Source organism: Monodon monoceros, unplaced genomic scaffold, assembly GCF_005190385.1.
Source record: "Monodon monoceros isolate NGI ecotype Baffin Bay Population unplaced genomic scaffold, NGI_Narwhal_1 Super_Scaffold_1, whole genome shotgun sequence".
In the NCBI taxonomy this organism is placed as follows: Eukaryota; Metazoa; Chordata; class Mammalia; order Artiodactyla; family Monodontidae; genus Monodon; species Monodon monoceros.
In genome coordinates, this window is record NW_021703765.1 from 19,515,946 (window position 1) to 19,543,033 (window position 27,088).

General features: G+C 35.5%; 1 protein-coding gene across 2 annotated transcripts in view; it reads right to left on the bottom strand.

The window, feature by feature from the left end:
• Positions 1-812: 812 nt before the first annotated feature.
• POLI (DNA polymerase iota) overlaps positions 813-27,088 on the bottom strand; it is a 35,036-nt gene continuing 8,760 nt past the window's right edge. Inside the window, exons 5-10 of one of the 2 annotated variants that reach the window (XM_029231814.1) lie at positions 25,400-25,636; positions 24,409-24,587; positions 23,493-23,584; positions 21,074-21,204; positions 15,963-16,168; positions 9,789-14,001 (exon numbers count right to left, since the gene is read on the bottom strand). In XM_029231814.1, coding sequence (XP_029087647.1) covers positions 13,180-14,001; positions 15,963-16,168; positions 21,074-21,204; positions 23,493-23,584; positions 24,409-24,587; positions 25,400-25,636 — 1,667 coding nt within the window. In that variant the 3' untranslated portion in view covers positions 9,789-13,179. Of the gene's footprint in view, positions 1,276-9,788; positions 14,002-15,962; positions 16,169-21,073; positions 21,205-23,492; positions 23,585-24,408; positions 24,588-25,399; positions 25,637-27,088 lie in introns of those variants that run through there. The other variant, XM_029231806.1, reaches the window with a different exon arrangement.

Below are 27,088 nucleotides of genomic sequence, written 5' to 3' on the forward strand. Positions count from 1 at the left end.
AGCAAGGGGAGCTGAGCTGCCCCCTCACATCTGCAGTGAGGGTCGGTCAGTGCTCTACTTTCACCAGGGTGGTGAGAGCAGGGCCTAGTGGGGAGCTGAATGTACATACCCACCAGTCCTCGCATTACACCTCAACTAGGAGACTGCCTGCTGAGATGGAAGGTTCAATAGGATCCAGAGTCCTTTGGAAAGGAAAGAAGAACATCAGAATGGGTAAAAAGAGGTGAAAATGTCAAATGTCATATGCTATTCTCAGGAGTATATTAAATCACATTTGATGGTTGACAGCGGTACCAAAGCAATTCATTGGAGGAAGGACAGCCTTTCAGCAAATGGTGTTGGAGTAACTGACATCCAAAGGCCTAATCCTGCACTTTGTACAAAAACTAACTCAACATGGAACATGGGCTTAAATGTAAAACATTAAACTACAAAACTTCTAGGAGGAAAATCTTCAGAACCTACAGCTAGGCAGAATTCTTACACTGGATACCAAAAGTATGATCCATATAAGGAAAAATAGCAAATTAATCTTCATCAAAATTTAAAATGTATGCTCTAGGAAAGACCCTATGAAGAAGTATTATGGAAGGTGTCATCTGTAATAACGAAAATCCTATATAACGCAAAAGTTTGAAGGTAATACTGTCATCCAAGTAATATGAAAAATAAAAATAATTTAATTCTAAACTTAGATTTTTCCTTAAATATTTTAAATAATCTTTCTAATCATACAGCTCTCCTAATAATTTCAGATATTCAGACATTACTGGAATTACCAAAACAAAATGTTTATGTTTAATCAAATGAAATGCTTATTCCCTATGCACCTTCAAATCTTGGATATTATCTAACTGTGATGTTGGACATATAACATTAATGAACCAGAACCGTGCAACATGATTATATCAGTTAAGAAAATATTTGGCTGCAGAAAAAGAGGACTTTCAAAGAACATAAATGTTGAGAGGTTTATTGCTCTCACACAGGAAGTCTGGGAGTGTGCAGTACAGAGCTAATAATAATTGGGACCGGGGAGGCTCTTTACGTCACTCGATTCTGCTTCGATTGTAGCTTCTGTCTTTCTGTCCCAGTGGCACTGTCCCAGCGTTCCAAGCAGGACAAAGAAGGGTAAAACCTAAAAGACATTTTAGCTGATTTCATCCTGGTACGTAGCCTTTTTGGAAACCTCCACGTTCAATCCAAGATGTTCGCATCTCATTAGCCAAGAGTGGAACACATGGCCAGGCCTGGCATCTGAAGGTATTCTAGCATCTGTAGTAGAAAAAGAAAAAGGGAAGTTCTACTGGGGTGCAGAAATAAAATATTACAACTTCTACTTATGTTCATTTTTTTCAAAAAATCACTAATATATGCTGTGTACCTTGCCTACAGTGTCACACTTCACCAGTTATGAAAGGGTCCTGAGACATATTATAGAAGACATTCTGAGGAGTAAGAATAAGTTCCACAATGTGGAAGTTTTGAAAGTGATTGTTGGCTTTCAGTATATTTTGACAAATTGGGTTTTCTAGGGTTACAGTTAAATTGATATAGTTTTAATGAAAAAAAAACCCTTGGAAAATGGAGAAGTGAATTTAAAAGATTTCTATAAAGAAACTAAGGATTGAAAATGCAAATAATGAAAGCAAAAACGAGAATATAGCAGAGCTGACGTTTCATTAATGTGAGATCTTTGCAACATTATAAAGTAAACAATAACAATATATGTAATTAGATCTCATAAGAAGTTAGAAAAATTATCAAGACTATTTGAAATATAAAATTGCATCCACTGTCAACGAAAATGAGCTTCATCCTAAATGTCTTTCATGTCTTAAGATATCTAACAACAATAGAATAAATTTATAATTTTAAACTATGTAAAAATAGAAGTACATTGAATTAAATATACATTTTGGTCAAACAGTAGGTGAGTATTAAAATCAGTATTTGTCCAAATCAAGGCCAGCTCCTATTATCACCATCATAGAATGAACTGGGACATAAGGATAAATCTGAAGTTTTATCAAAAAATATGTATTATAATTTTGTTTAAAATTTTTAGAAGTCTACATTTTCAAGTTTGACAATAATGTGCAGGGAAAAATGATTTCTCAGTATTGTCAGCTTCTAGACTATACCTACAGTCACTATATTGTACCCCTTCAATACACAGGCTCAAGTGGCACACATAATGATATTACTAACTCCTTTGGACATAAAATCTGGGGAAAGTTTCTTCAGTTCTGTGAGTTTCAAAATGAACTTTGGGGGCTTCTCTGGTGGCGCAGTGCTTGAAAGTCCGCCTGCCGATGCAGGGGACACGGGTTCGTGCCCCGGTCTGGGAAGATCCCACATGCCGCGGAGCGGCTGGGCCCGTGAGCCATGGCCGCTGAGCCTGCGTGTCCGGCTGACGTCCATTCTGACGACAGGGAAATGCTCCCTGATTAGACCCAACCCTGCTCTCTGGGAGCTGCTCCCTGACTCATTGTTCTCCAGCTTTTTGTCACACTATCTGAGATGCCCTCCTTTTCCCATCACCCTCCTTTATTCTTTGTGAAGAAATGATCCTTGTTAGCAGCTGAATAACTTTCTCAGGATGCTTCCTACCCAGAAAGTCAAGAGCCCAGAGACCTTTGTATAGCTTGACCCCTCTTTTCGTCCAGGCAGTTGGTGTTTTTGCTAGTAGTACTCTCTTTAAAACTTTTGAGTTTTCTGTAACTGTCTGGTTATGGTCCATTACATATTCAAAAGCCACACCCCCATAACTGGTATCAACATATACTTCTCTAGATTTTCCTATGGCTAATTTTGGATCTGACTTCTGTGCAACCACACCCTTAGGCTTTTGTCCACTTCAGAAGATCTCAGCACCACCTTAACTCTCTCAGAAGTCTTATCAAAATATCTGATAGTCACAGTGTTCATTTGATGTTTGACACATGTTCACATGTCACTTTGAGACTTTGCTAACTGGGGTGGCTGGAGATAAGGTGACAAGTTTTCCAATTTAGCAGTTCTGGCTCTCTATGTTACCTTTAACTTCTGCTTGCAACCTAACCATCTTTTTTTTTTTTTTAAAGTTCAACTCGTTCTTGTACGTAGTATACTCCATGTAGCTAAAAGCCACCAGGTGGCGGTTTCTACATTTTGCCTGGAGATAAACTTGCCCAAACCCCAAAGTTAATTAGGTGTATTTTCTGTTTTCCAAGGTACCATAGGCAGCTGTTTTATCAAATGTTTCATAAAAGCTTTTTAATAAAGCAGTTTCCTCGTCATTATTTCAACCTCTGCTAACAGTTTTCTCAACTCCCTACTGAAGCCAATACCATATTTTCAGGGTTTTGTTGAACAGCTCCCCACTTGTATGTATTAACTTTTGTAGTAATCTATTAACAAAATAATGCCACAAAACAACCACACATTTTTTGTTGACTCAAGGATATGTGTTCATCATAAAGTTATCAAGTATTGGTACTCTTTCAACATTCATATTAACTGTCAATCTCTTTCCCTACTCAATAACTGAAAATTGTTCATTGTTTTTAATATAAAATTAATAGCTTTCATAATTATTGATTACTGCAATAATAAGCACTCCTTGGCGTGAGCCCTCCCAGAGTCCACCATTAGCCCCAACAAAGAGCCCAGGTAGTATCCAGTGTTGGGTTGACTCAGGCCAAACAACCAACAGGGAGGGAACCCAGCCCCACCCATCAGCAGACAAGTGGATTAAAGTTTTACTGAGCTCTGCCCACCAGAGCAACAGCCAGCTCTACCCACCCCCAGTCCCTCCCATCAGGAAACTTGCACAAGCCTCTTAGATAGCCTCATCCACCAGAGGGCAGACAGCAGAAGCAAGAAGAACTACAATCCAGCAGCCTGTGGAACAAAAACCACATTCATAGAAAGATAGACAAGATGAAAAGGCAGAGGGCTATGTACCAGATGAAGGAACAAGATAAAACCCCAGAAAAGCAACTTAATGAAATGGAGAGAGGCAACGTTCCAGAAAAAGAATTCAGAATAATGATAGTGAAGATGATCCAGGACCTCAGAAAAAAAATGGAGGCAAAGATCGAGAAGATGTAAGAAATGTTTAACAAAGATCTAGAAGAATTAAAGAACAAACAAACAGAGATAAACAATATGATAACTGAGATGAAAAATACACTAGAAGGAATCAATAGCAGAGTAACTGAGGCAGAAGAATGGAAAAGTGACCTGGAAGACAGAATGGTGGAATTCACTGCTGCAGAACAGAATACATTAAAAAGAATGAAAAGAAATGAAGACAGCCTAAGAGATCACTGGGACAACATTAAATGCAACAACATTCACATTATAGGGGTCCCAGAAGGAGAAGAGAGAGAGAAAGGACCCGAGAAAATATTTGAAGAGATTATAGTTGAAACATTCCCTAACATGGGAAAGGAAATAGCCACCGAAGTCCAGGAAGCGCGGACAGTCCCATACAAGATAAACCCAAGGAGAAACAGGCCGAGACACATAGTAATTAGATTGGCAAAAATTAAAGACAAAGAAAAATTATTGAAAGCAGCAAGAGAAAAATGACAAATAACATATGAGGGAACTCCCATAAGGTTAACAGCTGATTTCTCAGCAGACTCTACCAGCCAGAAGGGGGTGGCATGACATATTTAAAGTGATGAAAGGGAAGAACCTACAACCAAGAGTACTCTACCTAGCAAGGATCTCATTCAGATTCGATGGAGAAATCAAAAGCTTTACAGACAAGCAAAAGCTAAGAGAATTCAGCACCACCAAACCAGCTCTATGACAAATGCTAAAGCAACTTCTCTAAGTGGGAAACACTAGAGAAGGAAAGGACCTACAATAAACAAACCCAAAACAATTAAGAAAATCGTCACAGGAACATACATATCGATAATTACCTTAAACGTGAATGGATTAAATGCTCCAACCAAAAGACAAAAGCTGGCTGAATGGATACAAAAACAACACCTATATATATGCCATCTACAAGAGACCCACTTCAGACCTAGAGACACATACAGGCTGAAAGTGAGGGGATGGAAAAAGATATTCCATGCAAATGGAAATCAAAAGAAAGCTGGAGTAGCAATACTCATATCAGATAAAATAGACTTTAAAATAAAGAATGTTAAAAGAGACAAGGAAGGACACTACATAATGATCAAGGGATAAATCCAAGAAAAAGATATAACAATTATAAACATCTATGCACCCAACATAGGAGCACCTCAATACATAAGGCAACTGCTAACAGCTCTAAGAGAGGAAAGTGACAGTAACACATTAATACTGGGGGATTTTAAGACCTCACTTACACCAATGGACAGATAATCCAAACAGAAAATTAATAAGGAAACACAAGCTTTAAAAGACACAATAGACCAGATAGATTTAGTTGATATTTATAGGACATTCCATCCAAAAAAGGCAGATTACACTTTCTTCTCAAGTGCACATGGAACATGCTCCAGGATAGATCACATCTTGGGTCACAAATCAAGCCTCAGTACATTTAAGAAAATTGAAATCATATCAAGCATCTTTTCTGACCACAACGCTATGAGAATAGAAATCAATTACAGGGAAAAAAACATAAAAAACACAAACACATGGAAGCTAAACAATACATTACTAAATAACCAAGAGATCAGTGAAGAAATCAAAGAGGAAATCAAAAAATACCTAGAGACAAATGACAATGAAAACACAACGATCCAAAACCTATGGGATGCAGCAAAAGCAGTTCTAAGAGGGAAGTTTATAGCTATATAAACCTACCTCAAGAAACAAGAAAAATCTCAAATAAACAATCTAACCTTACACCTAAAGGAACTAGAGAAAGAGGAATAAACAAAACCCAAAGTTAGCAGAAGGAAAGAAATCATAAAGATCAGAGCAGAAATAAATGAAATAGAAACAAAGAAAACAATAGCAAAGATCAATAATGCTAAAAGCTGGTTCTTTGAGAAGATAAACAAAATTGATAATCCATTATCCAGACTCATCAAGAAAAAGACGGAGAGGACTCAAATAAATAAAATTAGAAATGAAAAAGGAGAAGTTACAACAGACACCACAGAAATACAAAGCATCCTAAGACACTACTACAAGCAACTCTATGCCAATAAAATGGACTACCTGGAAGAAATGGACAAATTCTTAAAAAGGTATAACCTTCCAAGACTGAACCAGGAAGAAATAGAAAATATGAACAGACCAATCACAAGTAATGAAATTGAAACAGTGATTAAAAATCTTCCAACAAACAAAAGTCCAGGAACAGATGGCTTCACAGGTGAATTCTATCAAATATTTAGAGAAGAGCTAACACCCATCCTTCTCAAACTCTTCCAAAAAATCGCAGGGAAGGAAAACTCCCAAACTCATTCTATGAGGCCACCATGACGCTGATACCAAAACCAGACAAAGATACTACAAAAAAAGAAAATTACAGACCAATATCACTGATGAATATAGATGCAAAAGTCCTCAACAAAATACTAGCCAACAGAATCCAACAACACATTAAAAGGATCATACACCATGATCAAGTGGGATTTAACCCAGAGATGCAAGGATTCTTCAATATACGCAAATCAATCAGTGTGATACACAATATTAACAAATTGAAGAAGAAAAACCATATGATCATCTCAATAGATGCAGAAAAATCTTTTGACAAAATTCAACACCCATTTATGATAAAAACTCTCCAGAAAGTCGGCATAGAGGGAACCTACCTCAACATGGTAAAGGCCATATACGACAAAGCAACAGCAAACATCATTCTCAATGGTGAAAAAGTGAAAGCATTTCCTCTAAGATCAGGAACAAGACAAGGATGTCCACTCTCACCACTATTATTCAACATAGTTTTGGAAGTCCTAGCCACAGCAATCAGAGAAGAAAAAGAAATAAAAGGAATAGAAATTGGAAAAGAAGAAGTAAAACTGTCACTGTTTGCAGATGACATGATACTATACACAGAGAATCCTAAAGATGCCACCAGAAAAATTTGCTAAGGTTGCAGGATACAAAATTAATGCACAGAAATCTCTTGCATTCCTATACACTAATTATGAAAAATCTGAAAGAGAAATTAAGGAAACACTTCCGTTTACCACTGCAACAAAAAGAATAAAATACCTAGCAATAAACCTACCTCGGGAGACAAAAGCCCTGTATGCAGAAAACTATAAGACACTGATGAAAGAAATTAAAGATGATACCAACAGATGGAGAGATACACCATGTTCTTGGATTGGAAGAATCAATATTGTGAAAATGACTATACTACCCAAAGCAATCTACAGATTCAATGCAATCCCTATCAAATTACCAATGGCATTTTTTACAGAACTAGAACAAAAAGTCTTAAAATTTGTATGGAGACACAGAGGACCCTAAATAGCCAAAGCAGTCTTGAGGGAAAAAAACGGAGCTGGAGGAATCAGACCCCCTGACTTCAGACTATACTACAAAGCTACAGTAATCAAGACAATATGGTACTGGCACAAAAACAGAAATATAGATCAATACAACAGGATAGAAAGCCGAGAGATGAACCCATGCACATATGGTCAACTAATCTATGACAAAAGAGGAAAGGATATACAATGGAGAAAAGACAGCCTCTTCAATAAGTGGTGCTGGGAAAACTGGACAGCTACATGTAAAAGAATGAAATTAGAACACTCCCTAACACCATACACAAAAATAAACTCAAAATGGATTAGAGACCTAAATGTAAGACCTGACATTATAAAACTCTTAGAGGAAAACATAGGAAGAACACTCTTTGACATAAGTCACAGCAAGATCTTTTTTGACCCACCTCCTAGCGTAATGGAAATAAAAACAAAAATAAACAAATGGGACCTAATGAAACTTCAAAGCTTTTGCACAGCAAAGGAAACCATAAACAACACCAAAAGACAACCCTCAGAATGGGAGAAAATATTTGCAAATCAATCATCGGACAAAGGATTAATCTCAAAAATATATAAACAGCTCGTGCAGCTCAATAGTAAAAAAACAAACAACCCAATCCTAAAATGGGCAGAAGACCTAAATAGACATTTCTCCAAAGAAGCCTTACAGATGGCCAAGAAGCACATGAAAAGCTGCTCAACATCACTAATTATTAGAGAAATGCAAATCAAAACTACAATGAGGTATCACGTCACAGCAATTAGAATGGGCATCATGAGAAAATCTACAACAAATGCTGGAAAGGGTGTGGAGAAAAGGGAACCCTCTTGCACTCTTGGTGGGAATGTAAATTGATACAGCCACTATGGAGAACAGTATGGAGGTTTCTTAAAGAACTCAAAATAGAATTCCCATACAATCCAGCAATCCCACTATTGGGCATATACCCTGAGAAAACCATAATTCAAAAAGACACATGCACCCCAATGTTCATTGCAGCACTATTTACAATAGCCAGGACACAGAAGAAACCTAAATGCCCATCGACAGATGAATGGATACAGAAGATGTGGTACATATATACAATGGAATATTACTCGGCCATAAAAAGGAACGAAATTGGGTCATTTGTAGAGACGTGGATGCATCTAGAGACTGTCATACAGAGTGAAGTAAGTCAGAAAGAGAAAAACAAATATCATATATTAACGCATATATGTGGAACCTAGAAAAATGGTAGAGATGAGCCGGTTTGCAGGGCAGAAATAGAGACACAGATGTAGAGAACAAACGTATGGAAGGCGGCGGGGGGTGGAGGTGGGGTTGTGATGAATTGGGCAATTGGGATTTGCATGTATACACTGATGTGTATAAAATGGATAACTAATAAGGAAAAAAAAAAAGATCTCTAGTGGGAAGCAGCCGCATAGCACAGGGAGATCAGCTGGGTTGTTTGTGTCCACCTAGATGGGTAGGATAGGGAGGGTGGGAGGGAGATGCAAGAGGGAGGGGATATGGGGATATATATATATACGTTTAGCTGATTCACTTTGTTATAAATCAGAAACTAACACACCATTTTAAAACAAATATACTCCAATAAAGATGTTAAAATAAATCAATGAATGAATTTTAAAAATGTAAAAAAAAAAGATTTGAACACTAAGTTAATTGGCATTTAAACAACACTCCACCAACAGCAAAATACATATTCAAGCAGACACAGAATATTTACTTAGTTACAGCACATTTGGGGCCATAAAACATCTCAAAACTTATTTCAAAATGTTCTGCAGTAGAATGAAGAATTTTTCTGCTCTTCGTCCAGAGTCCCTGGCATGGAGCTCCTAAAACATTTAGAATTTCCCAAATGGGAGTGTCTTTTTTATTCATCATGGACACTGACAATGTATGCTAATGAGGTGATTCCTTGTGGGTCCCTAGATAGCTTATATCAACAAGATGACTTAGGATGGAGATAGCCCACATCAGAAAGACCAACCACTTGATTAGAATGTTGAGGCTTTGAGCCAGCCTGACATCCAGGGAGGGTAGCACAGGGAAGCTGGAGATGGAGTTCAATCACATGGCCAATAATTTACTAAATCCTCCCTATGTAATGAAACTCCAAGAATAACTCTTGACTTCCTTAGATCTTAAAAGTTCTCATCACAAGGAAAAAAAAAAATTAACTATGTGTGGTTACAGATGTTAACTAGACTTATTATGGTGGTCATTTTGCAATATATACAAATACTGAATCAATATGTCTTACACATGAAACATGTTATATATCAATTATATCTCAATTAAAAAAAAAACTCCAAACTTCCTGATCCCTTGATATATTTTATTTCTTGACCTGGATGTTACATAGTTTTCGCTTATGATTACCCATTAACATGTCCATTCATTTATGTACTTTTCTGTACACATATTTGACAACAGAAATTTTAAAATATTGATATTAATCCAGATTCAATGAAAGACATAAATCCGCAGATTCAGAAAGCACCCAAATCCCAAACATGATAAAAATAAATATATATTTTGACATATAGTAAAAACTGCAGACCTCCAAAGATAAAAGTAAATATATTTTAAAACAACTCGAGAAGTCAATTCTAAATCCACAGTTCTGAAGACATAATTTAAGAAAGTAAAAATAATCCTATTTTGAAGAAACATCCGCAATACAAGAAAAAAAGGTGAGCCTCCCCCCCACCAACCAAGATAAACATGTGAGCAAACCCAAACATTAACTACATAAAATATTAACAATATCCAATTTGGAGGTTATATAAAGAACTAGAGGAATTTGATTAAAATTAATATATTTTAACATCTTTGTGTTGTTTGGAAAGAGGGTACAGATATATACAATTTTTAGATGTTAAGTATGTTAAATTTTTAAGGATAATCAAAAACTTAGAATGTTTAAATTTCAAATCAGTAGAAGGAAAATAGAAAATTCAACCAAGCCAAAAGGAAGACAGTAAAGGGATAAGGATGGGAAAGAAGCATAGCATAGAAAAAGAAAAAAATAGAAAGCACAAAATAAGATGGAAAAAGTAAATCCAAACAGACTTGCACTTCTGCACTATGGTGGGATAGATACTCTTAAGTGTTCTCCCAATACAAAACACTAGATTCTGAAGAAAACAAACGATTTAATTCATTGCTGGGTTGTGCTATGTAAGAGAAATTTCCAGGTCCCATCCCTCTACACTCACACAGGGGAAAAAAAAATTGAGCTGAAACAAAAGCAGGAAAGGAGCAGGAAGCATCAGGCAAAAAGCAAACTTGTCTGAGTGCTGAAAATAAGACAAAGACAAACTGCATTCAGTCAGGAACCTTGCCGGGGCTACAGTGGTGCCAATGGGTTTGGTACTGCCTCACTGGAAGCAAATGCAAAATCACATCTGAAGGAAAGTATACACAATTTAGGTCCTTTGTTTTCCCACAGATTTAGCTTAGCCACACACTAAAGAAAACAAGCCAAAATAGTACACAACAGTATTTAGTACACAATGGTACACACAAAAATTTAGACTTATAAGACTTAAAATACTGAAATGATCAGAAATAGAATATGAAATACTTATGAAAATTTTAAAATTAGAAATGGACTTACAAGAGACTATAATGAATAAACAGGAAGATTAGAAAAAGAATAAAATGAAGAATATAACTACTGACATTAAAACCATCATTAGTGTTTTTAAATCGATCAGACATTGCCGAAAAATGAATTACTAAATAAGACACAGAGCTGATGAAATTAACCAAAATGCAGCACAAACAAGATGATGAAAAATATGAAAGATTAAAGACATGATAGAGTAAGGAAGTCCATCATTTGTGCAATCAGAGTCCTAGAAGAACAGAGCAGCAGTATTTGAAGCGTGGCTAAAAATTTAATAGAACTAAAATGAATTGAAAGATACAGAAAGCCAGCATACACCAAGAATAAATAAAAAGAAATTCACATCTCCAAACATTAGAGTAAACCTGTAGAACACCAAAGAAAAAAGAGATTATTTTATTAAAAGTAGATAGAGATAAAGAGATAATCTAAAAAGTCAGACGCTGAGGCACAAAGATGTTGAAAGACCAACTTAAGGCCACAGAATAAATAAATAGCAGAGCGGTGATATACCCCTTGCATTCTCACTTAAGAAAGTGTACTTTTTACTACTTTATTTTCTCTTTTTAAACTGTCCCAAACTGTTTACTTTACTTTTCTTAACCTTTTTTTTTTTTTTTCTAACTTTTCAGTTGTCCAATGGTTTCTGGCTGAAACAATTACAAGGATTATTAGAAACTTTGTAAAAATGTATTATCCAAAAAAGTAATATATCCCTTCATATGAATTTTAACTACCTTACCAGAATACTGCATGTAGAAAATTCTATAGCCTTTGATCCTAAGCACTAAATATTTGCATGGTAAATAATTTCTGACATTCTTGCTCCAAGTTATTGTTTTTGATAACCCCAACTCCCTGTTAAAAATCCTTGTTAGGGGATTTTCAGATGTCAAGAAATCTAAAACTAATTAAAAGTCCTCACCAGGAAGAAAATATTTTTAAACAACTTTTATTCATGTTTGTACACTTTATTTTTATCATCCTTTCTTTCTTATATCTGGAAAGGATATAAACTTGAGAACAGACCTGCTCCAATCCAATGCTGACCCACACTTTGGTGCCTTCTAGAAACATCCTCTATGTCCTGCAAATTATAAAATGTCCACAAGCTTATATCTGATTCTTAATCTTGAAGGCAAAAGGGGAACGCAACAACAATGGGAGAAATAGGATACCCATCAATTTAGTCACTGTGTATATCTGTTGTGGGTATGATATCCTTAATCTCATCTCCAAATCTTCATCTACAAAATTGTAGAGATTAAAACACACCTAATCCATTGTTTTTAGACCCTACAGACTAGCCAGAGGAAATGGACTTCTTCCATTATCTGACATTCTTAAAGACCTATCCCTTTGAATTTTTCTAGTGTCATCCTTCCCTTAATCAACTTGTATGGAGAGTTCCTTCTAGTTCTTTACAACAAATACACTCCCCAGACCAATTCCCTGCTGGGCCTCTGCCACACAACTCATTCGTTCAATACTTACTGAGCACCCTCTGTGTGCCAGGCATTGTGGTAGGTTCTAGGTATACTAAGAATCATTAATTGAATATACATTGCTTTGGTATTTTTTTTAAATCAACTTATCGAATGGTACATAGTACTTCAGTCAAAGACATACATTTTTAGCAGGTTAGCTGGCAACAGAATTTCTTATAGCTATTTCCTAATGAGGTGAATTTCTTGAGCAACTCCATAGTTCATAGAAAAAACCTGCTCTTTGGTACAGCATACCAATGATTTGGCCACTCTATTTTTTATATACAGTCATATATATCTTCCTCCCAATGCTTCCACAATGAATGGAAAATGTACTAATGCTGACCATGATATTCTTTTTATTGAAAAGCAATATAAAATAGCTTTAGAAATAAGAGGAAGGTAATATTTTACATTATTTCTGTTACGAATATTTTTATGCTTTGTGCCAGAATTTACTTCCCATAACTATGTTTGCTTTATCTGGAACATTTTATATTGTGTTTCTACATTATTGAAAGTATTAGTGTTTAATTTAGAAGAGCTTAATAAACTGTTAATCTGAGAACGTCTTTCCCTTTTTTCTGAGCATGCTTATTTATGTACAGTGTGGAAATCTGATCCTGTTCTCTTCCAATCAGCCAACAGTTCTTTTTGTACCTCTTCTGGTAGTTCATAGAAAACTTCAGGATCAATGTCAGAAGGAAAAGTAATTTTCTCTTCGGTAGAATCTTGCTCTCTATTTTCTGTAAGTCCTTCATGAATAAAGACTGTTGCCATCGGTTGTTTATGGCTGTCTGTAGTGCAGTTTTTGGAGAAAAGTTGCTCACTCTGCACATTTGGAAATGAATGGAAAACAGATACAGCAGGGTCTGTTTTTGAGAAGTGGAATCCTTGAGACTCTTTAGGTCCTTGACTCATTAGTTCATCTTTTAAGTTACTGTCTATATAATGTGAATAATCCTTTTGGCTAGACACATAAGAGGAACTACTGCTATTTAAACCTGATGTTCCTGGTGCACAGGGAGATACAGAGGATATCTGTTTGGTATTGGATAAATGATCCCTAGGATTTAAGGAACCATCTTGCATTTGTTTTGTAGAAAAGAAAGATAATACTCCTCTAGAAGCATGTAATGGACAACTCAAACTTCCTTTCCCTTGAACTTTTTCTCTAGATTTTCCAGAAAGGATTTCTTCTTGAATATCTACTGGAAGCTGCTTAAAGACCTCTTGGTCAATACCCGCAGGAAGTGAGGAGAGTGGAAATTCGTTACTGTCTTTTTCTTTAGAAAAACTTGTAGTATCTGGTGGAGACTCCCCAGTTCTTGTACTTTCAATTCTTCCAGTTGGTAGAAAATCCCAATTTGTTTCCTTGTCTTTAGAAAAATCCTCCATATGAATGTCTTTCATTTTCTAGAACACAAGGGTAACAGAAAAATTTAGATAACTGATATCTTTTAAACATTCATGCTGCTGAAGTGTGATTGTAGCTATTATCCGACCAACATGTTTCTATCCTACTCCATAACTTCAATCCTTTTGGCCAGTTCCAAACAACTAGAAATGATCAATCCACCACAATTAGTCACACAACTGTGTGGATCTTTACTCACTATTCCAGGAAGACGGCTTTCTTCCTAGAAAGCACTGAGCCAGAAGGTAGGTATGTACTGGAAACCTGGAAAGGACCTTAACAATCATGTATTCAAACTTTCAATTCTGTGAATAAAAAGACTGGTGGCCTATAAAAATAAAATGATTCACCAAGGGTATCTAAAATATATGTATATGCACAGATAGCACCAAGGGCTGGTTTTCTAAAATTCCCTATTTTGAAGTGTAACATTTAACAGAAAGAAAAAAAAATACTTCTATGGTAAAAACCCAGTATCATTATTAAGATGTAACACTATTCTATATTTACATGAAATAAAAATTTTAAAGCACCTTCCATTTTAATTTGCCTAATTTTCCCTCTAGTTTCAAGCACCATAAAAATGTACAGATAGTCATATATAATTCAGGAAACATCAACACATTAGTAACTTCCAAAAAGTAAAAGGAGAAGAGATTTGGGTCACTGTTTTTATTGAGCATGAACTGTGTGCCAGACATGTACAAGGTACTTTCACTTATGTTTACTCTCTAATACTACTGTGGATGAAAGACCTTTAATTCTCATTCTACAGACTAATTAAAAAGTAAACATCTTTTTAAATGTCAGTTAATATACAGAATAAAAAGGGTCACTGAAAAAAAGTAATTAGAAGAGGGCACTAATTCAGTATTTCCATAACACTATTCTGTTCTCATTATAAGCTTAAATGTAAATGGAAATATTACTAAAATTATAATGACTGATTAAACAATAAAAATAAAGAAAATAATAAAAACATTTAAAATTAAGAGTTGGACTTCCCTGGTGGCGCAGTGGTTAAGAATCTGCCTGCCAATGCGGGGGACACGGGTTCGAGCCCTGGTCTGGGAAGATCCCACTGCAGCGCAGCAACTAATCCCGTGTGCCACAACTACTGAGCCTGCACTCTAGAGCCCGTGAGCCACAACTACTGAGCCCATGTGCCACAACTACTGAAGCCCACGCACCTAGAGCCCGTGCTCTGCAACAAGAGGAGCCACTGCAATGAGAAGCCCACGCACCGCAACAAAGAGCAACCCCCGCTCGCTACAACTAGAGAAAGCCCATGTGGAGCAACGAAGACCCAATGCAGCCAAAAATAAATAATAAATAAAATTTATAGATAAATAAATAAAATAAAATTAAGAGTTAATTGTAGGCATAAACAATTTAGTAAAAGATGATTATTTTTTAAAGCTTTTGGTAAACAAAAGTTTGCATTTTCTTTTAGTCATGTGAAAATATGACTAGCCTCTGCCTCTCTATTGCCACACTCTTAATTTCTACAGTTGTAAAATGAGGAGTCATATTCTATCAATATTGCTACCAGAATTTTATGTAATTTCAAAACCAAGAAAATTTAAATATTTGAACAAAGACATTTGGGGGGGCGTCGCTGGTAGCTTATGTATAAATTGACAACAAGATTAGATTTCCAGTATTTGAAAATATTTTCATGTGAGCTAATCATCATATTCCTATATACTGTTATAAAATGTTTTAACAGTTCCAAAACAGAGAACCTCTATCAAGGTTTTCCCTTTTATCCAGCGATGTTTATGTTTTATTCTTAGGTCACAGTACAGTATACTTAAGGCTAGAAACCATAATATGAAAGGCACTATTACAAGTAAGTCATTCAAATCATATCACCCAAAAGAATCTCTAAATTATATCAGTTAAACACAAATTTATACCTCTAAATTTAACCATACAAATCCAGTAACAGTGTACTTACAAAACTGTGCTTGCCAGAGCGTGAAGTTGTTGATAATGATGGTGTTAAATAATAATCAATAGTCCCTTTCTTAGCAGTATTTAGGGCTTTAAGGTTGCAGAAGCACACACTTAAAAGGGTAAGATGAAATGGCATCTTCACATTCACCATATTTCGAAAAAGTTTCATAAGTACATCAACCATTGGGGTCATCACATCATAGTTTCCTAAATAAAACGTTTTAAGAAGACAATATCTAAACACATTATATCATAATTGATATTAAGAGCTTAATCTAATTTATATTGCTTAGATTAAGAAGTTAAAATCCTAAATAGATATCATCGGGACATCTTGACATTATTTACTGAACTGGGACATCTCAACACTAACACCAACTGCCAAATGAGTTAAAGTTTTCAGAAGATTTGAAATATGGAACTTTTAGTTATGGGAGAATGATGAGGTCAGAAAATCTCCCCATAAAGTTAAAATAAAACTGAACAAAATGGTCAAAAATAATCATTCTGAGATTCTGGAATGAACCAAAGGCCAATAAAGTGAGAAGCACTGATTTATGAAAAGCTGCTGGAACTTAGGTAATGAAGTGGGGACAGCAGCCTTATTGGTTGGAGTTGCTTGTATCCCCATTTACACAGTGCAGTTTGTATAGTAGTTTTACCAGGATGAGGCTGGCTGTGAAAGCCAGAACTTTGCTGCCAGAAAGGACTGACCTGATTTGAGGTAGAGGGCAAAAGCCCACACCCAGCAGTGTTGCCAGAAAAATGAACAAACTTGGTAGGAAACAAAGGAAATCACATAGCTCTTGAGCCTGGGGTGGCAACTGTGGTTGGGATGAGTGAAAGATCAGAGGACCAGCCATAAGTTTAACCAGGAGATCTGGAAATGAGAGAACCACAGAGGGACTAGATAAGCTCTCCTCACAACCCCAACTGACTGAGAGCTGCACACACAGAGAGGAGCCAAGCTTTCCATATGTCTCTCACCAGAATGGCAGCAAGTATACCAGGGGAGGTGCAAGAGGGACGAGCCGAAAATAAAGGCCAAGGCAGATTTGAAAAAGGCCTAAATTTTGAAAGTGCTCTCCAACCCAAGCACTTGTCTGCTGACAGAAAATGAAAGCCTTCCAGGCTGTAGTATTTGAGCAAACCTTTGACCAATTATTGTCTAACCACCAAACTATGCAGACACAGGGTAATCTCCTAAGAAGACGAAATTAAAAATTTAAATTTAAATTAAAAAGAAGAAAAAAAGTTAAGCAGAGAGATCAGGGGCAACACATCACAGGGCAGGTAGATCCTGCAGCTTAAGTCCAGACAGGTTACAAAGAAAGAAAAGGAGAAAAAAGCCTACAGGGAAAAAAAAATCCAAATCCAGAGTTTCTAGAATACATTATCTAGTCCAATTTTCAACAAAACATTACAATACATACAAAAAAAAAAAAAAACCAGGAATGTGATTCTTACTCAGGCAGAAAAAGCAGTCAATAGAAACTGACTTTAAGTTCAATTTAGCAAAGACTTTAAAGTTGCGATTATAGATATTTTCAAAGAATTAAAGAAGATCATTTTAAGGAATTAAAGTAAGATATAATAACCACTACCAAAACAGAGGGAGTCTCAATAAAGAAACAGGATCCAACATAGAAACAAAACAAAACAAATGGAAATTCTAGAGTTATAAAGTATAGTAACCAAAACAACAACAGAATCACTAGATGTGTAACAACAGTTTTGAGGTGACAGATGAATCAGAGAACTTGAATACAGCTCAAAAGAAATTATCTAATCTGATAAAGAAGAAAAAAAGTCTGAAGAAAAATGAATAGAATTGCACACACCTATAGGACATTATTATCAAGCATACCATCATATGTGCAATGAGAGTCCCAGAAGGAAAGAAAAAGAAGAGAGAATATTTGAAGAAATAAGAGCCCCAAACTCCCCATATTTCATTTAAAAATTTAGTCTACAGAATTAAGAATCTCGATAAATCCCAAGTAGGATAAACACACACACACACACACACACACACACACAAAACCACTTAGATATACCATGGTCAAACTGCTGAAAAAGACAGAGAGGTAACTAACTCATCACATAAAGGAGAACAACAATACAATTGTGCCTGGTAACAATTTATTGCCTCTCAGCTACAAATCACCCTTCAGTAACTGCTGTGTGATAATGCGTTGGACTCTAAAATTTTTTTTACATTGAACTCAACTGTTAAGTTTTGTCAGTAGAGAGAACTGGAGGACCATTAAAGGAGAAAGGGTGTTTCTCTTCCTGGTTCCGATGTACTGTCATTTACCTTTTCTTGCTCCCGTAACATGGTCTGTGTGCAGTACATATGTGTGGAACTATCCAATAGTGCTGTGCCATACCACGTGTGTGTGGAACGCTCAGTCCCTCAGCAACCTCCAGCCCCAGTCTAAGCCTAGTGACCATGTTACCATGGCACTAGCAACTCAAACACTGCACATACCAGGCCTGTGCCATAAACAGCACCCTGACTCTTCCTGCATACCCACCTAATAGGCTTGACTTGCATATGCCACAGAAGGTTGTTTCCTCCAGCTCTTCCTATGCAGGCACCATACCCTCCACCTTTGCACTAGCAGAAGAATGAAGATTCCTTCAGCATAAACACCTACCAGTCTCAGCTTGCCCACATCCTGGAGGATTGTTAACAGAAGCCCTCTCAACATGGACACCTGCATACCCCAGCTCATGCGCTGCCCTGCCAGTGAGCAAACTCCCAACATCCCAACACCTCCTGTGCACCCACCAATCAGCCTCAGCTCATCTGTAGATCAGAGCGTGGTATTCTCTTTGCCCAATAACTATGGAACAGCTCTGGGCCAGGTAACTCAAAGGATTTCTCTACTATTCAGTGTTCTGCAACCACACCTTCTCCTTGAGGGGTAAGAGGATTCTCTTTTCCAAGTTTGCCCTTCCTTAGATACTTTTCCTTAGCCCTCGGGTACCTCTTAGAGTATCTTTATATCTTTATAGTCACTCCCCATCATAATTTAGTAATTCTTTGAAACTTTCCCTGTTCAAATTTCTGTGTGGTTATTCTCTCTTGATTGGAACTATTAACAGGAATCTCTCCTGATTAAGCTATTAACAGCTGCCTCCTCATCAAAAATAATGAAAACCAGAAAGCAATGGAATACTATATTCAAAGTATAGAAAGAAACCAGTAAAGGATTATATATCCAGACAAACTGTCATTCAAAAATGCTATTTTGGAGAAGTAGTCCATAAATTTTAGTTAAGTAGAATGGTTTGATAGTGTTGCTCAACTCTTCTTTTCAAATGCAAATGGAACATTCTCCAGGGTAGACCATGTGCTAGGCAACAAAATAAGGCACAATATATGTAAAAAGGTTGAAGTTACTTTAAGCATGTTCTCTGATCAACTAAAATCAAAATGGAAATCAACAAAAAGAAATTTGAAAAATAATCAAATATTTGGAAATTAAACAGCAAATTTCTAAATAAGTTTAAGGGTCAAGGAGGAAATCACAATGGGTATTAGAAACTACTTTAGCGTTAATGAAAAAGAAACACAACAAAATTTATGGAATGCAGCTAAAGCACTGCTTAGAAGGAAATGTATAACTTTAAACTTGAATTATTAGAAAAGAAGGTAAGTATAAAATAAATAATGTAAACTTCCATCTTAAGAAACCAGGAGTGGAAAGGCAAATTAAACCTAAAGCAAGCAGAAAGAAGGAAATAACAAAGATCAGAGCAGAAATAAATGAAATAGAAAGTAGAAAGACAACTGAGAAATCAATGACACCAAAAGTTGAATCTTGGAAAAGATTAACAAAACTGAGAAACCTTTGCTAGAATGACCAAGGGGAAAAAAAAAAAAAAGAATACACAAATTACCAAAATCAAGAATGAAAGAGAGGACATCACTATAGACCCTACAAAAATTAGGATTATAAGGGAATATTAACAACTTCATGACAACAAATTAGACAGCTTGGATGAAATGCATACATTCCTAGAAGATACAAATGACCAAAACTGACCCAAAATGAATAGAAAATCAGAATAAACTTATAACAAATAGAGAAATCAAATTCTTATTCATAAAAGAACAAAGCTAGAGAACTTACACTACCTAATTTCAAAACTTACAACAAAGTATCAAGGCAGGGTAGAACTGGTATAAGGATAAACATATAGATCAATGGAATAAGGAGGTCAAAAATAAACCCTTACATTTATGGTCAATTAGTTTTTGACAATGGTGCTATGGCAATTCAAAGAGGAAAGAACATTCTTTTCAACAAATTCTGTGAACAACTGGATACCCACATGGAAAAGAAGGAACTAAGACTCTTACTTTACACAACACATAAAAATTAATTCAAAGTGGATCTAAGTAGAAATCTTAAAACTATAAAATTTCTGAAAGAAAACATAAGAGGAAATATCTATGACCTTTGGGTTAGGCCAAGAATTTTTAGATGATATCAAAAGCACTATCCATATAAGAAGAAAAAACAAAACAATGAAATACCATTACACAGTCATGAGAATGAGTATAATAAAAGAAAATGACAGTACTAAATGTCAGTGAGAATATGAAAACACTGGAACCCTCTATACTTTGTTGGTGAGAATCTACATTGTTATACTCACTTTGAAAAAAAATGTGTCAGTTTAGAGTTCAACTTTACCATACAACCCAGGAATTCCACTCCTTGTAATCTACCCAAGATGAAAAAAAGCATATACTTGCCCAATGACTTGCACACAAATGTTCACAGCACCATTTTTCGTAACGGTCAAAAATTGGAAACAATCTAAATGCCCATAAAGAAGTTATCTCGTGCTATATAATTAATTACCAGAGTTTTGTTTTCTCTGGAGTTGGGAATCATTCCTAACTGAGTCTTTACTTTTAATATCTATTAAAAAAAACAAAGTTTTCTAGTGAAAATTTCATATAGAATAAAAGTATTTAATAGTTCACTAACTCCCTGTGAAGACTACCCATCTTTGGATCATATTTCTAACTCAAAGTTTGTTTTTTTAAGAGTTCGACCTGCCAATTAAATTATCAGAAAATTAGTCCATTACCTATCCCTAACTTCTGAATTATGTGGGATGGAATTGCGCACTGACGACTCTCACGGCTATAGTGCTTCTCAGATGAATACCGACGGATTATTAATCTTATTGTATGTGGCTTCCTTCCATCTTGGCAGACTCTAAAAATAAAGAGAAAGAGGAAACAAGGAATTAGAAAAAGTATTATCTAAAGTTTTTTTAATGGTCCAATATACCTCATTTACCTAAAGGTGCCAGATTTAGTAACTGTAACAATTATAAATACAGTTGATAATTAGGCAGTAGGCAATAAAGGTCCCTGAATAGTCCAAGCAAACTTCACAAAGTCTACATAATAAAGCTCTGAAACTTAAATAAGGCTCTCAGGCCTCATGCAGAATTGAGTGCTATCAGAAAAAGAAAAGAGATAAGATATAATAATAACAAGCCATTTTACAATCCAAATCCAAAACATAACTAAAAGCAACATATTAAAATCAGCAGGAAATTTAAGAAACAGAGAATCATTTACTGACAGAAGCAAATATATAAAAAATGACAATTTTTTACACATGTAAAAAAAATAAGATTACAAAAAGAAAAAAAATTTTAATGAGATTATTTCTGTTAAAAAGCACTCCTCAGATAGATCCAAGGGAGTCAGTAATATCACCATTATATGGCTTTAGAGAAATAATGTGAAAGGTTAATTATATACTATATTTAGGAAGGTAAGTACTTGTCCATGCATCTTAAAAAGTGTTCCATCCAAATAATCTTGGTTTTAGTGTTGAAAACAAAACTTTTAATGACATGGAAAATCTGCTTATAAAGTAGAAAATCTAATTACTAGAGAAAATAAATGTCATCAAAGAATAACATTTTCCTTTCTATATGTGTCGCAAACATAAAATACAAGTATTATTAAACATACTCAAATTGATTTTGAATTAGAAAATTCGGATTTTTGTAGTAAACAATTTTTTTCTTATTGCTTTATCACAGAACTTCTTGACTGCTGCTTTATTAAGATAATATCTTAAATGGTGCCTGTAAACATGTTACTAGTTTAAACATCTTCCAGTTCTATTAAGTTAATATGCAACTCAAAGAGTGTAATTTGGTTCCTATAACTAATTAAGACATACTAGAAAAAGGTTATACTCTAAGCAATCTTAAGACCAATGCCCAGAGAATGGACTAATGGGCCAGTGCCTAGATGTATGATTTTATACCTCTTGCATATCTAGAGTATCAATCATCATATGCTTGAGAACATTCACACACACGCACAACTCTTTTTTTTGCCAGTTACTTAGATGGCATTATACAACTCAGTCACTGATATAAGGGGCCACTATGTAGAAAAGGGAATGCCAAGCAGAAATAAGGAGAAATGGTTAATAGTTATTTCACAGGTTTAGAGCACCTAGACTCATTTCTGGGTTGATGCTTCAAATAAGAGAACCTATAAAATGTATACTTCTTGTGGTTTCTCTATGTGCACAACTTTTTCCAGTGACCAGGCATTTCACAGTAGTCTTATATTTAGCTGAAACAAAGCAGATAACCCAGTTTCACTAGCATAGTCACAGGCTCAGCCTGAGTCATATCACTGAAGCTGGGTCATATACCCAGCCAGTTGCACGCAGCAAATGATGAGCTGCGCGGCCCTGCTCAAGACATGGGATTGCAATGCATGTTGCATGACTGCAAAGTTGAAGGAAATATCACTTTATCAGTTTTCTGAGAGTTACAGTCATCCAAAAACCATTTTCTCTCATCACATTAGCCATCCTAGCATCATTACAGAAGCACACCTACCCAAAACTGTTAGATCCCTGACACCCCACTTTCAGAAATCAAAGAAATGGGAGGAAAAGAAATGGAGTACTGAGAAATAGATATATGATGGCAAAGGAGCATCAGAAAACTAAATGTCTTGTTCAGCTTATGCAATACTATTTGTATACTCATAACCCCAATTGACACTCTTCATGTATTTATAGGTCAGTAACCCTGCACATACCCACAATCACTCTCACTGCTCACACATAATCCCATTAAGCTATTCCTTCATCTGACTCCATTTTCTTTCACATGGTCCGAGGCACAGGAGATAAAAGGGTTCTTCTGCTTTCTCCATCAATTTCCTATCCTCAATCATCACAAAGTTTATAGGTGCCGTGATTCTAGAGATACCTATAAAACTCCCTTAGGTTAATGATCAGCAGCTTAAGATCCACAGTAAACCACAATGTTACTAAAATTAAGACCAATGCAAGTAGATGAATTAAATTTAGTTAAAAACATCTGTTACTTTATAATGATCTATCTTTGCATGTTTAGTCTCCAGTTAATCGGTAAGTTCCAAGATAGAACATCAAGTATTCTTTCCATGTACTATACACAGAATCTATAAGATGATATGGCAAAATGGAAAAATCACCTGTTCAAAAGACTAGCAAGTAGTTCTTCAATCTTATTTTTAGCTTCAACTTCTGATGAACATTTTTTAAATGAATCTTCCTCACTAAAGGACTACCAAAGAAGCACAAATAAGGATTAATAAAAACCCAAATAAACATATCCAATTATCAGTGTATATGTTAAATAGGTATTCAACACATTCTTTACTAACTTACCTCATGTACTTAGTTTGAGCCATTTAGTTCACTTTTATATTAAATCTTTTTATCTGCAAGTTATTGTACTCCACTAGAAAGTGTACTGGAAGTCAAGAAAATTACAAAGCTCTAGTACCAATGCCACGCTTTATTGTATGAGTACAGTGAGGCTCTTAATCTCCTAGGACTTGAATCTGAGTTTAACCTTGGGCAAGTTATTTAACCTTTCTAAAGTACAGTATCTTCACCTTAAAAAAATAATGGGAGGAAGAGGGAGTAAGGGAGGGGGAAAAGGTATGAACAATAGTACTAACTACCTGGAAGATTCACTGTGAAGATTAACTGGGATAATGTATATATTATTATCCGTCAGGAAAAAAATTCATCAATGTTATCTGGGTGATTATACCTTTCTCCATTTCCTAAACCATTAGACTACTCTGAAAACAAGATTTTTAAAAATTAAAATATTTTGCCTACTGTATACAATATAGGCTATTAAAATTAAGTAGTATTCAATCACAGTGGCTAACTTGAGACTTAAATACTAATTCTTAGATTCAATTTAAGGCTATTTATTAATCTACTATAATAAATAGCCTTCTCATAGGAAAGGGATCATGTACTAACCTAAAAAGCAAATTAGAATAGTAAGAACACAGTAGTAAAACTAGAAATCTTTACCTCAAATAATGTGACAACCAGTATTCAGTTAAAATGAACATCATCGCCACGTACCTGAGGAGGTCCTGAGGGGGTCACAGGAGAGTTATCCTCTCCAAAACTGAGCTTCTGGATACGCTGAGCAACTGAAATTCCTAATTCCTTTTCTAATATTTTGGATGAAAAGGTTTGAAGATCACGCACACTACTGATACCCAGTGCTTCCAGACGTTTGGTAGTTTTATAGCCAATACCTAAGCAAAAAGAGATGCATACGGTGTTCCAATAGTTTTTCTCTTTAAAATTAGCTAATTAAAGTATTATAAAGATATCAACCATGTCTTTTGATACCATAATTGGTATTTTGCTAAGATCAAACTTTATTAAAAATTAGGTTGTTGTTCTGCTCAAGACCTCTGAGTTATGAACCACCTTGAAAACCTAACAACCATAGTATAATATAACGAATAAGGAGACAACCAATAAATGCTGTCTTGATATTGATAAAATGAAATTTTTACCACCTGTTACATAACAATGTGGAAGTATTGAAGAATCATAGTTATTATCCATGTAAAGAAAGACTGTCACCAGAGCAATTAAAATGCATTACCATTTGCTAATTATTAGCTAACTTGACTGATTTCTATACACAATACCACACATTTATATCTGGAGGTAGGAACCATCCCAAATACAACTTCGAGCCAGAAAGCAAACAAACGAATCTTCTCATTAGCGAAACTCCTATGACAAAGTTCTTGCACTAAAACTCAGTCATACTTTATCACAGGAAAAAATTTAATGCTGTGATAAAGGACCATATGTTTCCAGGTTATAACTTTCATGATCATGTTCAAACTATACAAAAGTAGGTAAAACTAGGAAAATACTTTCATATATATAGATTCCTAATATAGATTCCCTCCAGAAAACGTCAGGTTTTTTGGTTTTCACCAAGAGCCAAGTACACAGGCTTTAAGAATTAATTACACGTAGCTGTAATTTTTAAACTTAAAGAAATACAATAAAACCAATATATATTTTTCAAATATATTTGTCTTACCAGGCATTTCCTTTATGTGGTTCAAACTATGAATGAGATCTTGAGAACTTTCAGGTAGTAAGAGTGTTTGCTGATTTGGTTTAAAGATGCCAGACACTAATTTTGCCAATAATTTATTAGAAGCCACTCCAGCACAGCCTGTGAGACCCAACTGATTATACATGGCTTCCCTCATCTCAGCTGCAATCTGAGATCCAATAAGTAGTCTGATGTGCAAGATGTCATGCAGGTTTATAGCTATAAAAACAGCCAATGTTGTTAAAAGTCACCATCACAAATTTTCATTTTCTTTTTAACAAATGAGTTTTAAAAAGATAAAGGGTTTAATCTATATCCAACCCCCCTTCCCTACCACCATACTGCTACACCACCATACTGCTACACACTTAACTAATCTCTCTTGTCCTTCACAGGAATTCTGTAAAGTAACTATCACAAGTGAATTCCAAGGCCTGTGACAGCAAATGCATAATGGGAGTGCTGAATGATTAACAGATTACGAAAATTGATCTCATAAAAAATTCCGACAGACATTACTAGAACTTTTACTCACGTTTATCTGGAAGTAAGCATAAAAGTAAAAGTGTTACATTAATGATAAAGCTAACATTACAGCTTTAAAGATCTGAATCTAAACTTTACACACTAGTGGTATGTGCTATTAAAAACAATTTTGGATCTGTATACAGTTTAAGAGATCTTTTATTAAAAGTATAGGGAAATTATATAGAAACAAATTTTCTTAGGTGTGAAAATGACATTAGAGTTATATGAGACAGTCCTTATCCTTAGGAGTATTTACATTTCAAGTGTTATGATGTCTGTAATAATGGCTCAACAATGTATCAACCAATCAATAAACAGCAAGATAAAGCAAATGTGGCAAAATGATAACAATGGGAGTATCTACAAGGAAGGGCATAATGACTGTTCTCACTGTACCATTCTGTCAACTTTTCTGTAGGTTTAAAAAAATTTTTTAACACAATCTTACGTGGAGGAGAAAGAAGAATTCATGAAGAATTAGATATTTTAGGATACAAGACCTAGCTCTCTGTAATATGTTCTAACAAATAGAATCTAAGTTTGCTTTAAAAATTATACAGAAACACATTTGGAACCTTCTTGCTACCCAGACCTCGTAAGTGACAAAAGAGCACAGGTACAAAAGACACATGAAAGCTTCATATCTTCTTCTAAAACGAATGGTAGCTCTACTTCTTTTCTCCTTTAATATCAGGGAGGTGGATAATGACTGGAGATTGATCCACCAGCACTCAAAAAAGGGGAATAAGAGAAAGCACGTGCTGGCTGAGACCTATGAGCAAGTATGTCAGGACAGGTCTTAGAGAAAAGCAGCTTGCCTTCTACGTGGTATGATTTGGAAGTCACCAGCAGTCACAAGATGTTTGAAAGCCTAATTAGATATTCAGTAGAGTTGATTGCAGCTTATTTTCAAATGCAAATACCCCTGGAAATACCATCAGTCATTCATACTTTAATACGCAAAGGAGAGGAACCATTCTGTTTTCTTGCTAAGAGTTGGCAAAGATTATCTGAACTGATTAAATATGAGCTTGCAAAATATGGCAGGTAGGCCTGGACAAGCTTCCACAAGAGCTAACTTGGGAGGGTCTTGATGCCTTGGGAGAATAGAAGTGAACAAGCAAAGAGGCAGCAAAGGCAAAT